The 25037-nt window shown below is 39.2% G+C and overlaps 1 protein-coding gene across 10 annotated transcripts in view; it reads right to left on the bottom strand.

Moving 5' to 3' along the window:
• The window catches only part of Kiaa1328 (KIAA1328 ortholog), a 284005-nt gene that overhangs the window by 258509 nt on the left and 459 nt on the right, over positions 1-25037 (bottom strand). For 4 of the 10 annotated variants that reach the window (XM_042263680.2, XM_042263679.2, XM_076554846.1 and 1 more), the window contains exons 2-4: positions 6875-6910; positions 6032-6174; positions 2095-2189 (exon numbers count right to left, since the gene is read on the bottom strand). In XM_042263680.2, coding sequence (XP_042119614.2) covers positions 2095-2189; positions 6032-6174; positions 6875-6910 — 274 coding nt within the window. Of the gene's footprint in view, positions 1-2094; positions 2190-2663; positions 2786-6031; positions 6175-6874; positions 6970-24737; positions 25020-25037 lie in introns of those variants that run through there. The other 6 variants (XM_076554851.1, XM_076554848.1, XM_042263681.2 and 3 more) reach the window with 6 other exon arrangements.

Here is a 25037-nt window from a genome sequence, read left to right as displayed (position 1 = left end):
TGGCGCTGCCAGGACAGCTCTGCAGGGAAGGGTATCCTGACTGTTCAGGAGTCAAGCTATACCTGGTGTGATTGGGGATGGTCTGTCTCCCCATAGGGTATAGCAATCCTGCTCCTCTCCTGGAGAGCTGCTACAGCTGAGCTTCTTAGCAGTGCTTGCTTCTCTGGCCTAAGATGTTGCTTCTTTTGCTTCACTCTGCAAACCCAGAACCAAGGAAACATGCCCTGACTCTGAAACTAGTGCCAAAGAAACACTCTTGGTGCTCCTATTAATTTCTAACAGAAACATAAAAAAGATTTCTATAAATGGCACTGGTATAAGTGGACATCAATAAAAAAATCTCAACTTAGACATGCTTAGTAATACAAAAACCAACTCAAATGGATCATGGACTAAAAAAGAAAAAAAAGTGACACATTCATCTAGTTAAGGCTAAAAGCGTTTAGACTATGGAAGATCCTGAGGATAATGAAGCAAGCCACATTGCACTACATATTCAACAAAAGATCTAGATTTAGAACATATATACAATCTCAAACTCAGAACAACAATGTCCAAACATTCTGGTATGATATGGCCAAAGGAATGCAGTCAGTTCCGGTGAAGATATAGACAGGAATAAGAACATTTCCATTATTATTGACAATTACAGAAAGAAAAACTAACCTAGACATCACTAAATGCCCATGATATTCCTAAAATTAAAATATACAAATTTGAAAGCTAGAATTCAGAACACCTAGATTTATTGCATTGTTGGTGGGAATATAAAATGCTACAACCTTTTTTGGAATGTGGTTTCTTAAAAAACCAAACACAATTAATCCCAAAGAAATCAAACTTTCATGTGCATATAAAAACCTATACTTGAATGTTCATAACAATTACATTTATAACTGTCAAAAACTGACAAGAAATCCAGTGTTTTCCGATAGATGAACAGTTAGTCAATCTAGCACCTCTATACCAAAAGGAATACAATAAAAAGGAAAAAAAAAATACTACAACACAATTGGAATGGCTTCAAAGAATTATGCCAAATAAAAAGAACCGATCTTAAAAAAGTCACAAAACATATGACCCCATTTATATAGCTTTCTGACATGATGCAATTATAGCGATAGAGAACAGATTAACAGGAGTTTGGGATTCGGGAAGTGGGTAGGAAGGAAAGTATCTGTGCAGAGGTTGGGGTGATGGATCAGATGTTCACAGTGTTTGCTGCTCTTCCAAAACAGGAAACACTGACATAAAGAGGGCCAACGAAAAACTCATTCTTCAATAAGAATTACATGTGATAATCGATATAAAACCACTTTGGGAAATATAAAGTAGCTATTGAGTATCATGCAATAATGGATGGAGGCACACTCCTCAGATGCACCTTACTATAGTGGTGATAATGTCAGAGCAAATGTACGTTTGAACAGTTCCAGTGAGTTTCCCCTGCAATATTGCTATGGTTTTAATATGTGTTGTCCAAAGTCCATGTATTAAAAGTATGGTCCCCAATCTATGTTACCAGTGTGAATTGGCAATAATTTTACAAGGTGAGGCCTTGTAAGTAAGCACTTGAAGGTGAGTGTTTGGGCAATACAAAATCTTTTTACAGAAGTCTGTTTCCATAAGACTAATGGCTATAATGACACTGTCTTAGTCAGTGTTCTATGGCTGTGAAGACAACCACAACCACAGCACCTCTAAAAAGGAAAACATTTAATTGGGGCTTGGTTATAGTTTCAGAGGTTTAGCCCATTCTCAGCATGGCAGCACACAGGCAGATATGGTGCTAGAGAAGGGTCAAGAGTTCTACATCCAGATCTGCAGGCAGCAAGAAGAGAGAAAGCCACTGGTCCTGGCTTGAGCTTCTGAAACTCCAAAGTTCACCCCAAGTGACACTCTTCCTCCAGCAAGGCCACACCTCCTAATCCCTTTAAACAAGGCCACTTCCTGGTGACCAAGCATTCAAATTTATAAACCTGTGGGGACAATTCTTATTCAAACCACCACAGACATCAAATGTATTAGTAATATTCTGCTCTCAGCATGAGTTGTTTCACTTATAGATGCATCCCATATAAGGTTTTGTCTCACCTGGCCAGTTCTTTAATTAAGTTGGCAATGCGTCTTTTGTCTTCAAGACATAAATCTTTCAATGATGCACTCTTCATGCCTCCCTTGGAGAAATTCTAGAATAAAACAGCTTCTGGTTAATTTTTTTTTTTTTTTACTAAAAACAATTTTTAAGCACTTTTTGAGAAATTTATCAAATTAAAAATGGAGAGTGAAATTTCTTAGAAATTATTTATCTGGTTGATTATCCCCATTTTTCATTTAAACCTACTATGAATTCCAAGCATGCTCGAGAACTGATAACAAACCAGACAACATCATGGAAATGCACACAGACGAACTAAAAGATATGCCTGCTAAGCACTAGAGAACATTTCCCTTTCCCCTGGTGCATGCTCGGGTGACATTGTCAGACACTGAGATACCCGACACTGTAGCCCCAAGACCACTGATATAAGATACAGGAAAGCTGCCAAGGAGCCACTAGTTGTTGAGCTTTAAAAACTCAGAATTCTGAAGGGCCAGCTCTAAGAAGAACTGGAATTTATCTCTAGTGTTTATCACATGCCAAGAGCATGAGTACTTTTTACCTGTTTCTCCATCTCATATTCACAGCAGTACAATTAGGCAGGCCTTGTTTCAGCTCTTCATTAAGAGTACACCAATTGGCCAGGGTTATAGCAGCTACATAACAGAATGGGGTGCAAAGACGGATTCCAGGCTGTGCTCTTAAACACTACCATTCTGTTTTTGTAGTACAGTGGTTCTCTCCAGTACTGTAACAACTTCAGAGGGATCTTTAAAGCCATGAAATTCAAGGAGTTACAAGAGAACCCTAGTTAACACAGAATTCTCAATGCTATATATAGTATATATACTGTAGCTATATAGTATATCGTTGTTAGTCACCATGTGGATGCTGAGATTTGAAACTGGATCCTCTGAAAGAGCAGCCAGTGCTCTGAAATGCTGACCCATCTCCCAGTTACGTCTCTCAGTTAAAATGATTGAGTAAGTGATAACATGTTAAAGAAAATTTTAAAATTACCATATACAGCATCAAGAATTTTCAAGAATATACTGAAGAACAAAACACTTAATCCTATAGTACATATTGTATGAGTGTTTATATAAAGTTCCAAACATATAAAACTAAACACTGCTTAAAAATAAAAATACATTGCTTTATGTAGGACAAGGTTTTGAAAACTATACCTGAAAGCCCGAGTTAGCTTACTGTATATGTTTGTAAATGAGAATTTATTAAAAGAAAACAACAACAACAACAACAGCCCACCAAGCCAATCACTTAAGAGATTCCCTAAGATTCTTTTCACGGCACAGGGGTAAAGCTGCATAACTGAGATGGACTTTTTGGTCTGTAAGCCAGAGAGCAAGCCAGCAGGTGGCATTCCTCCAGAGACTCTGCTTGAAGTCCTGCTCATGTTCCTCTTCTGTCTTCCTTCTTGGACTACGATCTGGAAGTGTGTGCTAAATAAACCATTTCCTCCCCAAGTTGCTTTTGGTCAGTGTTTTATCACAGCTACAGAATAAGACTGGAAACTGTACAAATGAAACAATATGACAGCTCAGAAGTGTAATTAGCTAACGGCTTTCATTTGTGCCCTTTCTGGCTGCACTGCAGGGCTCATACCAGCATCAACTAGCAACTGCAGAAACACTGCAACTCGCCATTTCTATTCCTAATGCCATCCAAAAAAAGACACATTGTTCTGGGGGTCACTACCAAACCCTCTTCTCTACTAGACAACCATCAGTAACAGATACCAAAATGATCGCCATGACTATACATTAGGAATTGTGAAACATTTTCTCTAACTAGTCTGAAAGTAAACAAGGGGGGTATTTTGGGCTTTGTGGGATGAGAGTCACTATAGCAACTCTGTGACTCTATAAAAACCAGTCACAGACAATACCTCAAAAAACAAGCATACCTGGGAAGAAGAAAAGCATTTACCAAACAAGCTGTTGTGTAGGTGCTTGCTCCAAAATGAAGCCCTGTTTTTATGGGACGTAAGATGCCCAAGACTCAGGGCGCTACAAAAACTTCCAAGTCTCAGAAAGGGACACTCATAAAGTTACATCACTCCCCCAAAATTCTAAAAGCAGGACACAGTTTCTGAGGACAAGGTTGCTGCCTGCAAGTTGAGTAGGGACCTCCAGGTATAGTGGGGTGGATTTTGGTGATGTAACTGCCTTGGAGTCACCCATGTTCATCTAAGTATTCCAGTAAACTCACTGATTCACCCAGCTAGATTGGGGCGAAATAGTTTTAGTCTATTGTCAGCGTCTTGTCTGGGTTGAATAGCAGGTGGATTAGTTCTCCCCAGAAGAAGTTACACAACATAAGCGGAAGGAAGAGTCTGCCCATGAACCATAGATTACAAACACTGTCAACTTTGACTGAGGAAAGAAATTTACCAATAGTTATAGCATTACAATAAAGTGAATTTTATTTGAAATATAGTGCTTAAAACAAACAGATAAAAAAAAAAAAGACTTAAGAATGTGTAGGTTTATGAAGACAAAGAGAAAGGTAAAACTAGCCACTGGCCTATAAAAAGCAAGAACTGTTGGCAGGGGAGGTAGTTTGGTAGACAAAGAGTGCTAGCATTGTAAGAGGTAGGATCCCCAGAGTCACATAAAAGCCAGGCAGGCAATGATGGCCACCTCCAATCCCAGCAGTTGGGAAGCAAAGACAGAGGATCCTCTAAGAAAATTGGCTAGCTAGACTAGCCAGATTTGGCCATCTCTGGATTCAACACAATACCCTGCTCCAATGAATAAAATAGAGAGGAAATGAGAAAGAAACTTGATGTCAAGTTTAGGCCTCCATATACACCAATATGCATACATGGACAGGCATAACACATACATATGCAAAACAGATAACAAAAATAAACAATATATAAAGAAAGAAAAGCAAGAGTTTTGCTGCAGTCCCAAAGGCAAGGAAATCATGCGCTCAAGGCTCAAGACTCAGTTACATAGCAAATTCAAGGTCTACCTGATATATATATGACACTGGCTAAAAAACACAAAGTTTTGTTTTGTTTTTCTAAAATACAGAACAAAACACACTCTAAAAAAATGTAATAATATTATTTTCTAAGTGAAAGTCATAATAGTGCAGGCTGATTTTCCTTACATAAGCTCATATTAATATAAAAGTATCAGTCATCAACTAATAAATTTTAAAACATAAAGGATACCTAACCATAGAAATAGTGAGGTTGACTTACTAATCAATGCTAGAAAAAGGAAACATGGAAACTTTAAATCTTTTGAGACACAGTAAGATATTTTCTTAGCTAAGGCTTAGAGCACATCTCTACATTTTGGAGCAAACTCTCAAGAAGCCCAGATACTTTATTCTGCTACTTAACATTATCAAGGGTAACAAAAGTTTTTGTGTCTTCTACAGACACAAACAGACCATCTTTTAAAGGTCTGTGTCTTTATGGGGCAGCATCAATAAAAACTAACAAGCTGGGGAGACAGTTCAGTCAGTCAAGTGCCTGTCACTCAAGCAGGAGGACCTGAGTTCAGATGAGGACACAGCAGCACTGGCCTGTAGCTTTACAGGGAGAGGAGGTTATAAAAGGACAGAGACAGGTGGATCCCTAGAGTCTGACCAGGGCAAGCTCTGCTGGGTTCAATAAGAGACCTATGTTACGAACAAAAGATGCTCTCCCAATCCACCCCCCAAAAAATCAACGAAGCAGAGTGATAGAGGAGTAGAGGATGAGGAGATACCTAACTTCTGGCTTCCACACATGCACACATGTATGCACACATGTGCACACCCATCACTACCCCACCCCATCCCTTGCATGTACACACACACACACACACACACACACACACACACACACACACACACACACACACAGTATATACCCCCAAAAAACAAAGAAATAAGAAAAAGATTACTGACCTGTTCAACTGCTGAATCTCCTGCACCTTTTAAAGACCCCATGGAGATGGAAGCATCAGTCACCCCGGAAGTCTTAACTTTAACATCAACTTTTGGATTTATCAACTTGAGTCTTGATCTTGTGTCTCCTTCTGAGGAAAGTCCTAAGAATGTTCATTAAATAAGACTTCAGAATTTAATCTTCTTAATCGTTTCAGCTTCCCCACACTCCCCATTAACTATCACTTGTTACCCTGTACTTTATGAAATCTGATGAGAAAAAATTTATAAATTTCAATTTACTATGCACATGCGCTGGTGTGCACACAATCACAAAAATGTTATTAAGAGAAAACTCAATAATTCAGTTATGTGATATGAAGATTTGTAAGTCACATTAAAAGCAATAAATTACAACATACTGAGATAACATTGAACATGGAAGAATTAGAGTATTTTCACCCTGAGTACCTTCAAATAATTCTGCTTGACTACTCATACAATTGAAAAACCAGTAAGAATAAAGACTCTTGTATTTAACCTGGATTAACTTTTCATATTTTCTTTTGAGATATAAGATGCAAATTTTCAAAAAGAATCTCTTCTCTTTAATAAATGAAACACTTTATAAACCATAAATGCTGACTCGCCCAACCAGGCCCTATGAAGAGCCAATATTTCAAATCTTAAGAAGATGTAGTCTAATATTCAAAAACACCAGCTTTTTAAATTTGTTTATATTTAATTACGTTCAAATGATTGTTACATATCTAATTGCACATACAAGGTTGTCGCAATGTTTAATTTCCTCCTAACACTTAAGAAACAAGGGAAGCTTCAAGAACTTTAACATAGATGTCATACCTGGAACATAAACTACTGACTGTTCTTCATCAGAAACTGTGGAGGAGAACATCAAGGAAAATAATTATAAAACATCATGAGATATCTATGTGGATCTGTTAAAAAAAAAATCATCTCTTTTGACCTGAGAATTTATAACTTACTTAAAAAGAAAACTAGAAAAATAATAAACATTTTTTACAAAAGCTCAACTTTAGATAGTCATAACCTTATGTTTAGAGAAAATGCTGGAAGCCATGGTCCATGAATCTTCCTTCACACTTGTTCCCAAATAGGATACTTTTGTGATACACATTCTTTTATGTTGCTTTCCTTTTTCAATAAAAGGAGCTAAGCACCAGGGAGAAGCTGACAGTTATTTTAGGCAAAAAGAATAAATAATTCCAAGACAGGCATTAGCTTTGAAGATCAAACAATGTTTTAGGGCAAGTCAATCATTCAAACACAAAGGCAATATTTATTCTTTGGTAATACATTCATGAAATGTCCCAAGAAGCCCCACTATAGAAGATGTGGGAAAATTTTAAGACAAAAAAGAATGATTTTGAATTTCAAAAGGAGAAATTCAGAAAATATATATATTTTTTTCTGTAGCAATGTATATAAATATATATATACAGACACATATATAAAGCTCTCTTGTGCTTTCTTATGATAATTATTTTTTGTAGCAAATATATATATGTAAATATATTTAGCTCAGTCTCAAATACATGTATATTTATATATATATACATTTGCTACAAATATGAGTTTTATATATATAGAGATATGTATGCATATATGTGTACTGTATATATATGTATATGCACATACACACACACACATAAACATACATTTACTACAGAAAAAGAAACATCACAAGAAAGTTTTCTTCCTAGAGGATCCTATTAGGAATTCTGTCTAAATCCCGATTTATCTACAAATCTACAATTTGGTAACATCCCAGGCAAGAAGCACATAAATAATTTTCTGTACAAATGATATGAAAAATTACAAAATTTTCAGTTCAAAAAATGTTTTCAAAGATTTCTAGATACCACAGTTATTAACCACAGCCATGTGGAAAATGATGTAGCAGGTTCAATAACATATCTATAAAATCAATAAGAAGGTTAGTTCAAAGTCAGGATCACAAAGAAAGCCCCAATTAAGCTCTGTGGGCTACTAAAAGAACCCAACCTACTAAACAGGAAAAACAGTTCTTATAAGGAAGAGGAGTTGGGGGCAGGGGAAGTGAGAAGGAAATGGGAGAAGCACCAAACTACACACTGTATATTTATGAAATTGTAATTTAGTAATAAAGTAAATAGATAAATATTTTTTCTCAGTAGAATCCTTGTGATGGAATCTTTTTCCAGGGAATACTAATTAGAATTGCCTAGCAATATGTTGGGACTTGATGATGGAAGGCCATAACTCCAGCTACTGGGGCGTCTGAGGCAGGAGGAGTTCAAGACCCGCCTGAACTACAGAATGAGTTTAAGGCCAGTCTGAGTTCAGACACTGTCTCCAAGGAGGAGAGGGTGGAGATGTGAGCTGGGCAAGGGTTGGGGCTGAAGAAGGCTTCCCTGGCATGAGCAAGGCCCTAAGTTCTATCACCCATAGTAACAGAAAAGCAGGAACTCTCAGATGACGCCCACTGCCTGAGCTCCTGGGTGGTTTTCTCACAGCCTTCTACAGCACATGTACGATCTACCACAACTTTAAGATTTGGGTTGATAAGCTAGGATGGTGGTACAGACCTATAATCCCAGTACTTAGGGGAAAAAGGCAGAAGATTAAGAGAACAAAGCCAGCCTCCACTGCATGAAACCCTACCTCAAATAAAGAAATAAATACCTACAAAAAGATGTTGACTGATAATAAGCATTCTTAAGTTTTCAATTTCCTCAAACACTATGGATAAGGTCTGACAGCTTTGGAGAACAGAAATTACTGTTCCAAAGAAGCCAACTCTGAATTCACCAATAACAAATCTCTAAATAGCTCTATGAAATATAATAGTATGTTCTCCTGGGCAACAGATACCATTCTTCTACTTTATATCATCTAAGACTAACACAGAGCTTTTATACACAGTGGACACTCGATAAATGTGTGATGTTTGAAATGTACTTAAAAAAAAAACAGAAAAAAAATCAAGACAATGGTACAAAACATGCTCCATAGAGCAGTGCTTTTAATTACAAGATAGACATAGGGTGTTCTCCAAGGATGTCTTGGTAAACATGTCATATTTTCTAGATCATTCACAAAAAGTCTGCTCACAACTAGAAGAGAAAAACCTGCGTAAAGAATGGGGACCCTACTCAGCTTCATAAGCTGAAACAAACATTTCTCCCTTTCTCCTCCTACTTCACTCCTGACACACTTCCACCATTCTTACTCTCAGCTAATAATGCTTCCTATTTCCTTAAGAAAAAAAACTGTCAAGACCTTCCCATTTCTCTTCTTGCTACAGAAGTGCTCATGCCCTAATCTAAAGGCAATGGAGCCCTTACACACTTACACACACACACACACACACACACACACACACACACACACACACACACACAAATTACCTTTTTTCCTTTTCTCCCAAGGATATTGCTGCTGACATTTTTGATCCTCTTTCTGGTTAAGCAACCTTTTTTTTTTTTTTTTTTTTTTTTTTTTCCTATTAAGCGTTCCTAATAGCAGCTTAAGATTGTTGTGGAATATTCCTTTACACTGTGTGAAGATATGTCACTGGGACTGATTTTAAAAAAAGCTAAACAGCCAATAGATAGGCAGAATTTTCAGGGCAAAGAGAACACTGGTAAGAAGGTAGAGTCACCAACCAGGAACGGAGGAAGCAAGAAAGCAGCCTGGGCAGCACAGAGTAAAGGTAATAAAGCCACGAGGCAGAAAGTAAATGAAAAGAAATGGGTTCATTTAAGTTATAAGAGCTTATTAGAAACAAGCCTAAGCTATTGGCCAAGCTTTCATAATAAATAAGAAGTCTCCATGTGGTTATTTGGGAGCTGGCTGGTAGGACAGAAAAATCCACCGACAAATGTTGTATTACTATTTTACTTTTTTCAAAAAAGGAAAATAAATTCCTTAATCCTACATCCCCTCCAACTACTGCACTATTTTCCCTTTACAGTTAAACTTCTTATAAGAGACAATCCATTGTCTCCAATTCCTCTCCTCCTAATTAGTCATGAACCTATCCAATCAAGCTTTCATTCTATCAATCAAATAAAACTAGTTCTAATGCCCCATATTGATAAACTTATCAATTAATTCATTTGCTTCTTTGGATTTGATCTGTCAATAGCATTTGATATAAATGACCACTCATTAAAATTTCATTGTGAGATACCACACTCACAAATTTCCTCTGACTTTTATAACAATTCCTGCCCCTTCCTCTTCAACTCTTCCTAGCCTGGCCATTCCTTGTTACTTTGGAGTGTCCTAGAGCCCCTGAGTTAGAGGTTTTATTCTTTCCTTATTCTACCGATGATCTGATTCAATTCTCCTGTCTTTAAGTACTATCAGTGAATTGATTTCTGCCAAATTAATCTTTAGATCAAGCATCTCTGCTAAATTTAACACTGACAGACACATAAAAGTTACCTCAGATTCAGTAAGTCCACTAGTAAAGTCTTTACTTGAATCTCAAAGACCACCCCTCACATAGCCCTTCTCATACTCCTAGCTGCCCAAAACAAAACATGGAGTTATTCTTGACTTTTATTTTCTATCCCACATTCAGAAAATTCTGTTGGCATAACCTTCAACACATACCTAGAGCCCAACAACTTCTGACCAACAATGGCATATAAATCCAAATCACCATTTCTCTCACCAGGATTACTGACATTGCCTCCTAACTGCCCTCTCTTGTTTCCATACAGAACTTGTCAACATTCTACTTTTTAAACAGAGGTCAGGCCCAGCCTCTAGGCTTTAGGCCCAGGGATACAACCAGTGCCCCCCACACCCCACCCATTGCAGCCCCAGGTGCAGGCCAGCAGGCAGGACTCCTGCAGTCAGGACTGACGACTACCATCCCCAACGGGACCCTGTAACCTACAAGCTCCAATCCACCCCCCAAACCCACTCATCCTCCAAAACCACAGCTGATCCCTGACAGACTCTGCCAACTACGATCGGAGCAAGGGTGGCTCCCTGAGACACAGACACCATTTGCACTAATTGGAGGGTAGACTCCAGTGCAAGAATACATTCAACAACATAAAGAGCAATATGGCACCACCAGAACCTAGTTGTCCTATATCAGCAAGACCTGAACATCCCATCATAGAAAAATCAGAAGAAAACGGCCTTAAAAATAATTTTAGGAAGATGATGGAGGACTTTAAAGAGGAAATGAAAAATTCCCTTAAAGAAATCAAGGAAAAGACAAACAAAAAATTGGAAGACATAAATAAGCCCTTTAAAGAAAGCCAAGAAACCAAGAAAAAGCAATTAAATGTGTGAAGGAAACAGTTCAAGACCTGAAAACTGAAATAGAAGAAATGAATAAGACACAAACCGAGAGAATGCTGGAAATAGAAAATCTGAGTAAATTAACAGGAACTACAGATGCAAGTATAACCAACCGAATACAAGAGATGGAAGAGAGAATCTCTAGCATGGAAAATACAATAGAGGAAATAGATTTGTCAGTCAAAGAAAATACTAAAGTCAAAAAAGTCCTAACACAAAATGTCCAGGAAATCTGGGACACCATGAAAAAGGCAAACCTAAGAATAATAGGGATAAAAGGAGAAGAATACCAACTCAAAGGCACAAAAAATATATTCAACTAAATCATAGGAGAAAACTCTCCTAACCTAAAGAAGGAAATGCCTATGATGATACAAAAAGGTTACAGAACACCAAATAGACTGGACCTGGAAAAGAAGTCTCCTTGCCACATAATATAATCAAACCACTAAAAATACAGTATAAAAAAAATATTGAGAGCTGCAAAGGAAAAAGGCCAAGTAACATATAGGCAGACCCATCAGAATAACACCTGACTTCTCAATGAAGACTCTGAAAGCCAGAAGGTCCTGAACAGACATTATGCAGACACTAAGAGACCATGGATGCCAGCCCAGACTATTATACCCAGCAAAACTCTCAATCGCCATAGATGGAGTAAACAAAATATTCCATGATAAAACCAGATTTAAGGCCGGGCGGTGGTGGCGCACACCTTCAATCCCAGCACTCAGGAGGCAGAGGCAGGAGAATCTCTGTGAGTTCAAGGCCAGCCTGGGCTACCAAGTGAATTCCAGGAAAGGCGCAAAGCTACACAAGAGAAACCCTGTCTCGAAAAACCAAAAAAAAAAAAAAAAAAAAAAAAAAAAAAAAAAACAACAAAAAAAGAAAACAGATTTAAACAATACCTATCCACAAATCCAGTCCTACAGAAAGCACTAGAAGGAAAACTCCAAGCCAAGGAAGTTAGATGCATCCATAAAAACAAAGGCAATAGATAATCCCACACCAACAAATCCCAAAGAAGGAAAACACACAACACTACAAACAAAAAATAACAGAAATTAACAATCTCTGGTCATTAATATCCCTTAATATCAATGGACTCAATCCGCCTGTAAAAAGACACAGGCCAAGAGAATGGATACAGAAACAGAATCCATCCTTCTGCTACAAACAAGAAACACGCCTCAACTTCAAAGACAGACACTACCTCAGAGTAAAGTACAGGGAAAAGTCTTTCCAATCAAATGGACTTAAGAAGCAAGCTGGTGTAGATATCCTAATATCTAACAAAATAGACTCAAAATAAAATTAATCAAAAGAGATTGAGGACATTATTTATTCATCACAGGAAAAATCCATCAAGATGAAGTCTCAATTATGAACATTTATGCCTCAAATACAAGGGCACCCACATATGTAAAAGAAACATTACTAAAGCTTAAATCGTACATCAAACCCTACTAATAGTGGGAGACTTCAACTCCCCACTCTCACCAATAGACAGGTCTACCAGACAGAAACTTAACAGAGAAATAAGGGAACTAACAGACATTATGACTCAAATGTACTTAATACACATCAAAAGAATATTCCTCCCGAACACAAAAGAATATACCTTCTTCTCAGCACCACATGGAACCTTCTCTAAAACTGACCACATACTCAGTCACAAAGCAAATCTCAACAGATTAAAAAAAAAATTGCAATAACCTCCTGTATTTTATCAGACCACCATGCCTTAAAGTTAGAACTCAACAACAACACAAATTACAGAACCTAAAAACTCATGAAAACTGAATAATGCTCAACTGAATCACCACTGGGTCAAGGAAGAAATAAGAAAAAAATTAAAGACTTCCTAGAATTCAAAGAAAATTAATGTACAACACACCCAAACTTATGAGACGCTATGACAGCAGTACTAAGAGGAAAGTTCATAGCACTAAATGCATACATAAAGAAGTTGGAGAAAACTCACACTAGCAACTTAACAGCACACCTGAAAGCTCTAGAACAAAAAGAAGCAAACTCACCCTGGAGGAGTAGATGCCAGGAAATAATCAAATTGAGGGCTGAAATCAATAAAATAGAAACAAAAGGAACAGTACAAAGAATCAATGAAACAAAGAATTGGTTCTTTGAGAAAAACAAGATAGATAAACCCTTATCCAAACTAACTAAAAGGCAGAGAGAGAATATCCAAATTAACAAAACAAAAGAGAAACATAACAATTGTCAATGAGGAAATCCAGAGAACCATCAGGTCATACTTCAAAAACCTGTAATCCACAAAACTGGAAAATCTAAAAGAAATGGACAATTTTTCTGGATAGGTACCATATACCCAAATTAAATCAAGACCAGAAAAACCTTTTAAATAGACCTATAACTCCTATGGAAATAGAAGCAGTCATTAAAAGTCTCTCAACCAAAAAAAGCCCAGGGCCAGATAGTTTCAATGCAGAATTCTACCAGAATTTCATTACCAATACTCCTCAAATTGTTCCACACAATAGAAACAGAAGGGACATTGCCAAACTCTTTCTGTGAGGCTACAATTACCCCGATACCCAAACCACACATGATGTAACAAAGAAAGAGAATTACAGAACAATCTCCCTCATGAACATTGATGCAAAAATACCCAATAAAATACTGGCAAACCAAATCCAAGAACACATTAAAAAAAAATCATCCATCATGATCAAGTAGGCTTCATCCCAGAGATGCAGGGATGGTTCAACATGTGAAAATCTGTCAATGTAATACACCATATAAACAACTGAAAGAAAAAAAAAAGAAAAAAAAAAAAAAAAACAAAAAATATGATCATCTCATTAGATGTTGAAAAAGTCTTTGATAAAATCCAACACTCCTTCATGATAAAGGTCCTGGAAATAACAAGAATACAAAGAACATACCTAAACATAATAAAGGCAACTTTCAGCAAGCTGTCAGCCAACATCAAATTAAATGGAGAGAAACTCAAAGCGATTCCATTAAAATCAGGAACAAGACAAGGCTGTCCACTCTCCCCATGTCTATTCATTATAGTACTCGGAGTTCTAGCTAGAGCAATAAGACAACAAAAGGAGATCAAGGGGATACAAATTGGAAAGGAAGAAGTCAAACATTCACTATTTGCAGATGATATGATAATCTATATAAGTGACCCCAAAAATTCTACCAGGGAACTCCTACAGCTGATAAACACCTTCAGTAATGTGGCAGGATACAAGATTAACTCAAAAAAAATCAGTAGTCCTCCTATAAACAGACTGAGAAAGAAATAAGAGAAACATCACCTTTACAGTAGCCATAAATAATATAAAATACCTTGGGGTAACTCTAACCAAACAAGTGAAAGACCTGTATGACAATAACTTTAAGTCTTTGAAGAAAGAAATTGAAGAAGATATCAGGAAATGGAAAGATCTTCCATGCTCATGAATAGGTAGAACCAACATAATAAAAATGGCAATCTTACCAAAAGCAATGTACAGATTCAATTAAAAATCCAAACACAGTTTTTCACAGACCTTGAAAGAACAATACTCAACTTCATATGGAAAAACAGAAAACCTAGGTTATCAAAAACAATCTTTTACAATAAAGCAACTTCTGGAGGCATTACCATCCCTGATTTCAAGCTCTACTATAGAACTATAATAATAAAATCAGCTTGGCATTGGCATAAAAACCAACATGTGGATCACTGGAATCGAACTGAAGATCTTGACATTAATCCACACACCTATGAACACCTGATTTTTGATAGAGAAGCCAAAACTGTACAATGGAAAAAAGAAAGCATCTTTAACAAATGGTGCTGGCATAACTGGATGTCAACATGTAGAAGGCTGCAAATAGATCCATATCTATCACCATGCACAAAACTTAATTCCAAGTGAATCAAAGACCTCAACATAAATCTAGCTACACTGAACCTGATAGAGGAGAAAGTAGGAAGTAGCCTAGAAAGCATTGACATAGGAGACCACTTCCTAAATATAACACCAGTAGCACAGACACTGAGAGCAAAAATTAATAAATGGGACCTCCTGAAAATGAGAAGCTTCTGTAAGGCAAAGGACACAGTGAATAAGACAAAATGACAGCCAACCCTACATCTGACAGAGGGCTGATCTCCAAAATGTATAAAAAACTCAAAAAACTAGACAGCAAAATACAAAACAATCCAATTAAAAAATGGGCTACAGATCTAAACAGAGAATTCTCAACAGAAGAATCCCAAATGGCCGAAAGACATTTAAGGAATTGCTCAACATCCTTAGTCATCAGGGAAATGCAAATCAAAACAACTCTGAGATACCATCTGATATCTGTTAGAATGGCTAAGATCAAAAACACTGATGACAGCTTATGTTGGAGAGGACGTGGAGCAAGGGGAACATTCCTCCACTGTTGGAAAGAGTGCAAACTTGTACAGCCACTTTGGAAATCAGAATGGTGGTTTCTTAGAAAATTGGGAATCACCACCCAGGAACTGATAAAGCTTATAAACACCTTCAGCAACATAGCAGGATACAAGATCAACTCCAAAAAAATCAGTAGCCCTCCTATATACAATGGACAAAGAAGCTGAGAAGGAAATCAGAGATACATCACCCTTTACAATAGCCACAAATGACATAAAATACCTTGGGGTAACACTAACCAAGCAAGTGAAGGACCTATATGACAAGAACTTTAAGTCCCTGAAAAAAGAAATTGAAGATGTCAGACAATGGAAAGATCTCCCATGCTCATGGATAGGCAGGACCAACATAGTAAAAATGGCAATTTTACCAAAAGCAATCTACAGATTCAATGCAATCCCCATCAAAATACCAACACAATTCTTCACAGACCTGGAAAGAATAATACTCAACTTCATATGGAAAAACAAAAAACCCAGGATACCCAAAAGAATCCTGTACAATAAAACAACCTCTGGAGGCATCATGATCCCTGACTTCAAGCTCTACTATAGAGCTACAGTAATAAAAACAGCTTGGTATTGGCATAAAAACCGACATGTGCACCAATGGAATCGAATTGAAGACCCTGACATTAACCCACACATCTATGAATATATAATTTTTGACAAAGAAGCCAAAAGTGTACAATGGAAAAAAGAAAGCATCTTCAACAAATGGTGCTGGCATAACTGGATATCAATGTGTAGAAGGCTGCAAATAGATCCATATCTGTCACCGTGCACAAAACTTAAGTCTAAGTGGATCAAGGACCTCAACATAAATCCAGCTACTCTGAACCTGCTAGAAGAGAAAGTAGGAAGTAGTCTTGAATGCATTGGCATAGGAGATCACTTCCTAAATATAACACCAGTAGCACAGACACTGAGAGAAACAATCAATCAATGGGACCTCTTGAAACTGAGAAGCTTTTGTAGAGCAAAGGATATGGTCAACAAGGCAAAGCAACAGCCTACAGAATGGGAAAAGATCTTCACCAACCCCACATCTGACAGAGGACTGATATCCAGAATATATAAGGAACTCAAGAAATTAGACATCAAAATGACCAACAGTCCAATTAAGAAATGGGCTATAGAACTAAACAGAATTCTCAACAGAGGAAACTCAAATGGCTGAAAAGACATTTAAGGAATTGCTCAACATCCCTAATCATCAGGGAAATGCAAATCAAAACAACTCTGAGATACCACCTTATGCCTGTCAGAATGGCTAAGATCAAAAACACTGAGGACACTTTATGCTGGAGAGGATGTGGAACTCGGGGAACTCTCCTCCACTGCTGGTGGGAATGCAAGCTTGTATAACCACTTTGGAAATCAATATGGCACTTTCTCAGAAAATTGGGAATCAATCTCCCCCAACATCCAGCTATACCACTCGGGCATATACCCAAGAAATGCTCAATCATACCACAAGAGCACTTGCTCAGCTATGTTCATATCAGCATTGTCTGTAATAGCCAAAACCTGGAAACAACCTAGATACCCTTCAATTGAAGAATGGATAAATAAATTGTGGCACATATACACAATGAAATATTACTCAGCAGAGAAAAACAATGACATCATGAGGTTTGCAGGCAAATGGATGGATCTAGAAAAAATCATCCTGAGTGAGGTAACACAGACTCAGAAAGACAAATATGGTATGTACTCACTCGTAGGAGGATACTAGATATGGAACAAGGATGACTGGACTGCTACTCACATCACCAGTGAGGCTACCTGGAAAAAAGGACCCCAAGAAAGACACGAGGATTGCCCAATGATGGAGAAATGGCTGAGATCTACATGAACAACCTGGACATGAGTAGGAGCAATGAAGGGCGAGGGTCGAGGGAAAGAGAGCGGGAGATCCCAGCTGGATCAAGAACAGAGAGGGAGAACAAGGAATAGGAGACCATGATAAATGAAGACCACACAAGAAAAGGAAGAAACAAAGTGCTAAAGAGGCCCACAGAAATCCACAAAGATACCCCCACAAAAGACTGCTGGCAATGGTCGAGAGACAGCCGGGACTGACCTACTCTGGTGATGGGATGGCCAAACACCCTAATAGTTGTGCCAGAAACCCCATCCAAGGGCTGAGGAATCTGGATGCAGACATCCACGGCTAGGCCCCGGGTGGAGTTCTGGGAGTCTAATTAGCGAGAAAGAGGAGGGTTTATATGAGCGAGAATTGTTGAAACCAAGGTTGGATAAAGCACAGGGACAAATAGCCAAACGAATGGAAACACATGAACTATGAACCAAAGGCTGAGGGGCCCCCAACTGGATCAGGCTCTCTGAATAGGTGAGACAGTTGATTGGCTTGATCTGTTTGGGAGGCATCTTAGGCAGTGGTACCAGGTCCTGGGCTCATTGCATAAGTTAGCTGTTTGAAACCTGGGACTTATGCAGGGACACTTGGCTCAATCTGGGAGGAGGGGACTGGACCTGCCTGGACTGAGTCTATCAGATCGATCTCAGTCCTCAGGGGAGGCCTTGCTCTGGAGGAGGTGGAAATAGGGGGTGGGCTGGGGGGAAGGGGAGGGGGGCAGGAAGGGGGAGAACAAGGGAATCTGTGGCTGTTATATAGAACTGAATAGTATTGTAAAATAAAATAAAATAATAATAATAATAAAGAATAAACCATGTTAAGATGGGAAATACAAAAAAAAAAGAGAGAGAGAGAAAGAAAATTGGGAATCAATCTACCTCAAGACCCAGTGATATCACTCTTGGGCATATACCCAAGAGATGTTCAAGCATACCACAAGGACACTTGCTCAACTATGTTCATAGCAGAATTATTTGTAATAGCCAGAACCTGGAAGCAACCTAGATGCCCTTCAACTAAAGAATAGATAAAGAAAATGTGGTACATATACACAATGCAGTATTACTCAGCTATAAAAAACAATAACATCATATAATTTGCAGGCAAATGGATGGAGCTAGAAAATATCATCCTGAGTGAGGTAACCCAGACTAAGAAAGACAAACATGGTATGTACTCACTCATAAGTGGATACTAGATGTAAAGCAAAGGACAATCAGACAAGAACCCACAGCTCCAGAAAAGCTAGCTAACAAGGAGGACCCCAAGATGGATGCATGGATCACCTTGGGAAGGGGAAACAGAGGAGATTCCAATATGTAAAATGGGGAAGGGAGGACAACAGAGAGTAAGGGATGAGGGATTATAACATGAGGGAATAGGATGTTCGAGCTGGAGGAGGGATGGAATGGAAGAGCACTGAAAGAGATATCCTCATAGAGGGAGACATTATGGCATAAGGGAGAAATCTGGTGCTAAGGAAATTCCCAGGAATCCACAAGGACGACCCCAGATTAGACTACTAGCAATAGTGGAGAGGGTGCCTGACCTGGCCTACCCTGGTAATCAGACTAGTGAATACCCTAACTGTCATCATAGAGCCTTCATCCAGTAACTGATGCAGAGATCCACAACCATTGCACCAGGCCGAGCTCCAGGAGTCCAATTGAAGAAAGAGAAGAGGGATTATATTAGCAATCTCGGGGGAGGGGGGGTGTCAAGATCATGATGGGGAAATCTGCAAAGACAACTGAACCAAGCTCTTTAGCATGAATCTTCAACGGTCTTATTACTATAAACAAATCAGACCCAGGTATTGGGGTGAACACTGAAAGATCAGAGAAACAGAGCAAGCCTCAGCTAACCTCACCTTGCCAATTCCTCAGCTGATCTCATTTCCTCAAACTGGAAGCCTCTGAGTCTTCATCCAGAATGAATCTTAGCTGAACTGCTGCTAAAAGCCTAAAAGCTTAACCAGGCTCTAGTTCCTGGTCCTCACACCTTATATATCTTTCTGCTTCCTGCCATCACTTCCTGAGATTAAAGGCATGTGTCACCATGCCTGGCTGTTTCTAGTGTGGCTTTGAACTCACAGAGATCTGGATGGATCTCTGCCTCCAGAGTGCTAGGATTAAAGGTGTGTGTGCCACCATTTTCTTGCCTCTATGTCTATCTAGCAGCTGTCTGTTCTCTGACCCCAGATAAGTTTATTAACGAGCACAATATATTGGGGGACACAATATCACCACAAAGCTCAAAGGAACTCACCAACTTTAGACCAACAGCTGTGGAACCTGCATGGGACTGGACTAGCTAGACACTGCATATGGGAGACAGTTGTGTAGCTGGGTCTGTTTGAGGGGCCCCTGGCAGTGTGATCAGGATCTATCCCTGGTGCATGAACAGGCTTTCTGAAGCCCATTACCTATGGTCAGACACCTTGCTCACCCCTGATAAAGCAGGGAGGGACTCGGTCCTGCCTCAACTGAATGTACCAGGCTTCGCTGTCCCCCCTTGGGAGAACTTACCCTGTTGGAGGAAGGAATTGGGGGGGGGGGGCGGTAGGGAGAGAGTTGAAAGGGGGATCTGTGGTTGATATGTAAAATGAATAAAAAACTTTTTAAAAAGATAAAAATAAGCCGGGCGGTGGTGGCGCACGCCTTTAATCCCAGCACTCGGGAGGCAGAGGCAGGCGGATCTCTGTGAGTTCGAGGCCAGCCTGGACTACCAAGTGCGTTCCAGGAAAGGCGCAAAGCTACACAGAGAAACCCTGTCTCGAAAAACCAAAAAAAAAGAAAGAAAGAAAAAAGATAAAAATAAAAATAGAGGCCAGAATGAACATTTTAAAATTTTATATCCTTTCTACTCAGAATAAAAATCCAAGTATGAGGTCTATAATGCTCAAGATCTGATCTTTCCACCCTATCTCTCTTCTCATTTCTTGATATACTTCCCCGTCACTGCTAGCATCCGTGAATTTGTTAATGACTACACAAGCTCCTGTGTTAGAGCTCCTGCATTTATGATTTCTTTAGCTAGATAGCTTTTTCTCAAAAGCTTCATATTACTCATTCATTATCTTTAAGCCCTTGATCATACATCACTTTATGACTGAGGCCTTCTTTGCCTAACCACACATATACTTAAAACTGCACAATTCTCTCCAACTGTGACCCCTCCCCTCCCTCGGCCTTTTCCTATTTTATTTTTCTCTGAAGCACTTATTAGTAGTAGATGCATGCATTTCATTTTTCAGTCTTATCTCATATCTTTAAAATGTTAAGACCAAAAAAGATGATGATTTTCATCTTGTATATTCAATTTTGTATGAATTCCCAAACAAAAAGAATATCTGGTTTTTACTAAGCCATCTACAAAGGGATAAAACTGATATTTACTTTTATGAGCCATGAGCCCAACAACTCTAAATACTAATTTCAGCAAACATTTTTAAAACTAGCATTGAGCTAGCTAACAGGGAAAGACCCTAGGAGGGACACATGGATGACCCTGCGAAGGAGAAGTGGATGAGATCTACATGAGTGGACTGGGCGTGTTTGTGGGGGGTCGCAGAGGGCGAGGAGTGGGGGATGAGAACATAGTGAAATGGGAGAGTCAAGCTGGAACAGAGACAGAGTGGGAGGGCAGGGAGGAAGATACCATTATAGATGAGGACATCATGGGAATAGAAAGAGGCAGGGTGCTGGGGATGCTCTCAGGAATCCACAAGGTTGACCTCACCTTGGTCTGCTGGCAGTGGCCCAGAGGGTGCCTGGACCGGTCTACTCTGGTGACCAGCCTAGCAAATAACCTAGCTGTCATCATAGAGCCTTTGTCCAGTGACAGATGGAGGCAGATACAGAGATCCACAGCCAGGCACCAGGCTGAGTTCCTGGAATCCAATTGATGAGAGGAGAGATACTGCAGGCGAGGGACGTCGAGATCATGATGGAAGGATGTGCAGAGATGATGGACCACACTAGTGGAAACCCATGAACTGTGGACTGGTGGCTGTGGAGCCCCCATGGGACTGAACTAGACCCTCTAGACACGGAAGACAGTTGTTTGGCTCAAACTGTTTGGGGGGCACCCGGGCAGGGGGATCGGGATCTGTCCCTGGTGCATGGGCAGGCTTCTAGGAATCTGGTGCCTGTGGTGTGACACCTTGCACAGCCTTGGTGCAGTAGAAAGGGGCTTGGACCTACCTAGGCTCAGTGAGCTGGGCTCTACTGACTCCCCATGGGAGACCTCGATTTGGGGGATGTGGGGATGCGGGGTGGCTTGGGAAAGAGGGCTGGGGGGTGGGAGGAGGGAGAAGGGGGGTTGTGGATAGCATGAGGACTGAGTAGAAAACTTCTTAATAAAGAAAAATAAAATAAAATAAAAATAAATAAATAGTTCAGCTGGAGAATTTCAATTGCATATGTAATACAGCTCAGCTATAGGCCATAATTACACTCTGGAACCTATACAGTAACAAAAAACTCCAGTCAGGGAAAAGAATGCTTGCTTGCCATAGTTTGACAGGCTAGCAACAAACAAGGGCCACTTTTTCACCTTTTATTCAATAAAATCAGCATATTAAATATTCAAAAAAAAAGCTAGCATTGAAAGTTGTCTCTTCCAATAACATGTAACAACCTCTTTTGTCTCATTAAGAACTCAAATATTTAACTTACATAGAATCTCCCAACAAAGCTATATTTTTTAGAAAGATCAAAAAGACAAAAGGTATATCAAACGTATATTGGACCTGCATGCCATCTTATTTCTCTAGTTAGAAATACTTCAACAAGAATAACTGCAAGTTACAAAATATTTTCCATGATGATAACAACACAGCTACTTCCCCAGAAGGAAAATAGTACTTGGAAGCCAGGGCAGAACTGGTATAGAGGAAGCAATGCGTGAAAGAAATAAGCTAAGTATTGCTTACTGTTCCCTAACTCTTTGAATAGGGATTCATTTGCCAGCAACACAGGTATATGTCATTTTTATCTACCACAGAGGTTTTGAGGTAAATTAGGTTTACATCAATGTAAAGTCTCAATCTATTTTTACTTGAAAACTCAATGACAGAGAAGATAATTACTGCAATGTTTTGGGCCACTCCCTTGTAGTTCATATTTGTTTATATTTTATTAATTCTGTTAACCCAGCAAGTGCACATTAGTAATCAAATTTAGATACTGTAGAAAGAGTATCCACTTCTAACACTACTATGAACAATATAGATTAGCAAAGAAATTCACGACCAAAAAAATTGTGTTATACCAGAAGATTTAACCCATAAGATGCAATGTGGCATCCTCATTATTCATACATTAGATGCCAATACCTTGTGTCAAATAGCACTGCTGACTCAAAATATGCAGTTGTTACAACTCTTTTTAAAGGTGATGATCCATCATTGATTATCTGCTCTCTCATGATCAAAACTTCTAGGATTGAGAAATCTCTCAATCACATTTATTTAATCATTTAAGTGAAGCACTGAAAATATTTTATTCACTAATGTGCAAAGAATACCAGGTCATAGGTGCATACTTTCTGACTTTATCCTAGTGGAATTTTACTCTGGAGTGGTCTGGGAAATAATCATCAATGTGTCAGAAAGAAATCAAGATTCAAAGACCAAAAGGTCCATAATTATCATTACATTTTTCAGCAAATAGCAACAATGTACATTTAACACAGCTGTATGCCCTATGGAGATTTAGAGTGAAAATATCAGAAGCTGCGTGTTAATTGGTCATTAGATGGAACAGTCTGAGGAAAAAGGCGATACCAATAACTTTGCAATTACTTTCTTATATCTGAATTTCTATAGAACCTAATTACCATCAAATTTTCCATACAATTTCAATTTCTCATCATGAGTGGATAGGTCTGAATGTTTTTACATTAACTATTCAGCTCATGAGAAAATGTAAAAGGTAGGGAATATATTATTACTTCTATAACAAATGATTAGTGTTATGACTACATAAATGAGTACAAGGCTGCTAACAACAAAAGCAATGGTTTGGACCACACACTGTGAATTTGCTCAGTTCCAGTGAATCAGACTGTCATCTCCTCTACTGTATGTCAGAAAAATACCATTAGCTGTTATAAGCAAATAACTCTTTTTTTTTCCTAAAGAAAAGACGGATCCCAATTTCCTGAGTTCCTACTTCAGCACAGCAGTCCTGATGCACACATTTGCTTTTCAACTCGAATAAGTAAAGGGGAGAAAATTTCCTTTGAGAGTACACTGGTATGCTTTCTTCCACAGTACATGAGGTAATTTCATTTGCTCCTCGCCCACCTATCAGAGACAAGCAGTAATTCTGTTTAGTAAGTGCACAACACTAAACACTCAGCAGCACAGAATGCAAACGTATTCCTGTCTGCACCCAAGAAACTCTCACCCAAGTAATTCAATAAAGGAAACTGGTAATACAATTTTCTAAGTTTCACTGGGAGCTAGGAATAGAATGTCCAGAATGATTTTGCCAAAGGTAACAGTAATACCTAAAAACAATGTCATCACTACACCTAGCAAACCAACTGGCCTCTTTTCAGGCACTTGGGAACACTGATTACATTTCCTCTCTAGTAATGCCCCTCTAGCAAGGAAGTACATAACCAAGATGAAGGCTTCAGATGCAAGAGCTAACCTAATCTTAGAAATGAACTACGGTGAAATCTCATCAGTTATTGAACCGAGAATTCTAACTACTGCGCGACTAGAAAGCTCCACAGCTTCCTGAGCAAAAACAATTCCCAAACTTCAATTTTCAACAAGGGTGACGCACAACCTTGTAAGTCAACACTGCTTCCAGGCACTTCCTATTGCGTTCCCTAACTAGCACCAGCAGAGCTCGTCCTAGAAAATACAGCTTCACTCAAGGGCTTTAAAAGCCCAAGATTAGCCAATAAAAATCACCCGATTTGCTCCTAGGGGCGCACACTAAAGGGAATTCCAAATCAAGAGAAAAAAGACTCGCAGCCCCACCTAGCAAAAGTGTGTCCACCCACACTTGCCCTCCCGACCACTACAAACTCACTTGGCACCCTCCATCAACCAGTGATCTCGCGGCAAGGGTTGGCAGCGGAGCTTTTCCAGCCTTGCCTGAGACCTCCCCATCCAAGGCCACCTTTGCAGAACCCACAGTCAAGGAGGGCGGATTTCTCAGTAGCCAGAATTCCCACCTAGCAACACCTCGTCGCCAGGCGCGGGGACACCCCGCTGGAGGTGGGGGAAGGCCCGCTCTCTGGCCCCGGGTGCGCGCCGCGCTGCTCCGACCCACGGGAAGCCTCGCGCCCCGACCCTCGCCACCCCGGAGGGCGCGGCGCCCCCTAGCAGC

The sequence above is a fragment of the Peromyscus maniculatus genome, chromosome 19, assembly GCF_049852395.1.
Source record: "Peromyscus maniculatus bairdii isolate BWxNUB_F1_BW_parent chromosome 19, HU_Pman_BW_mat_3.1, whole genome shotgun sequence".
Lineage (NCBI taxonomy): Eukaryota > Metazoa > Chordata > Mammalia > Rodentia > Cricetidae > Peromyscus > Peromyscus maniculatus.
The sequence above is the reverse complement of the archived record's forward strand: the minus strand, read 5'-3'. Positions and strand labels throughout refer to the sequence as shown.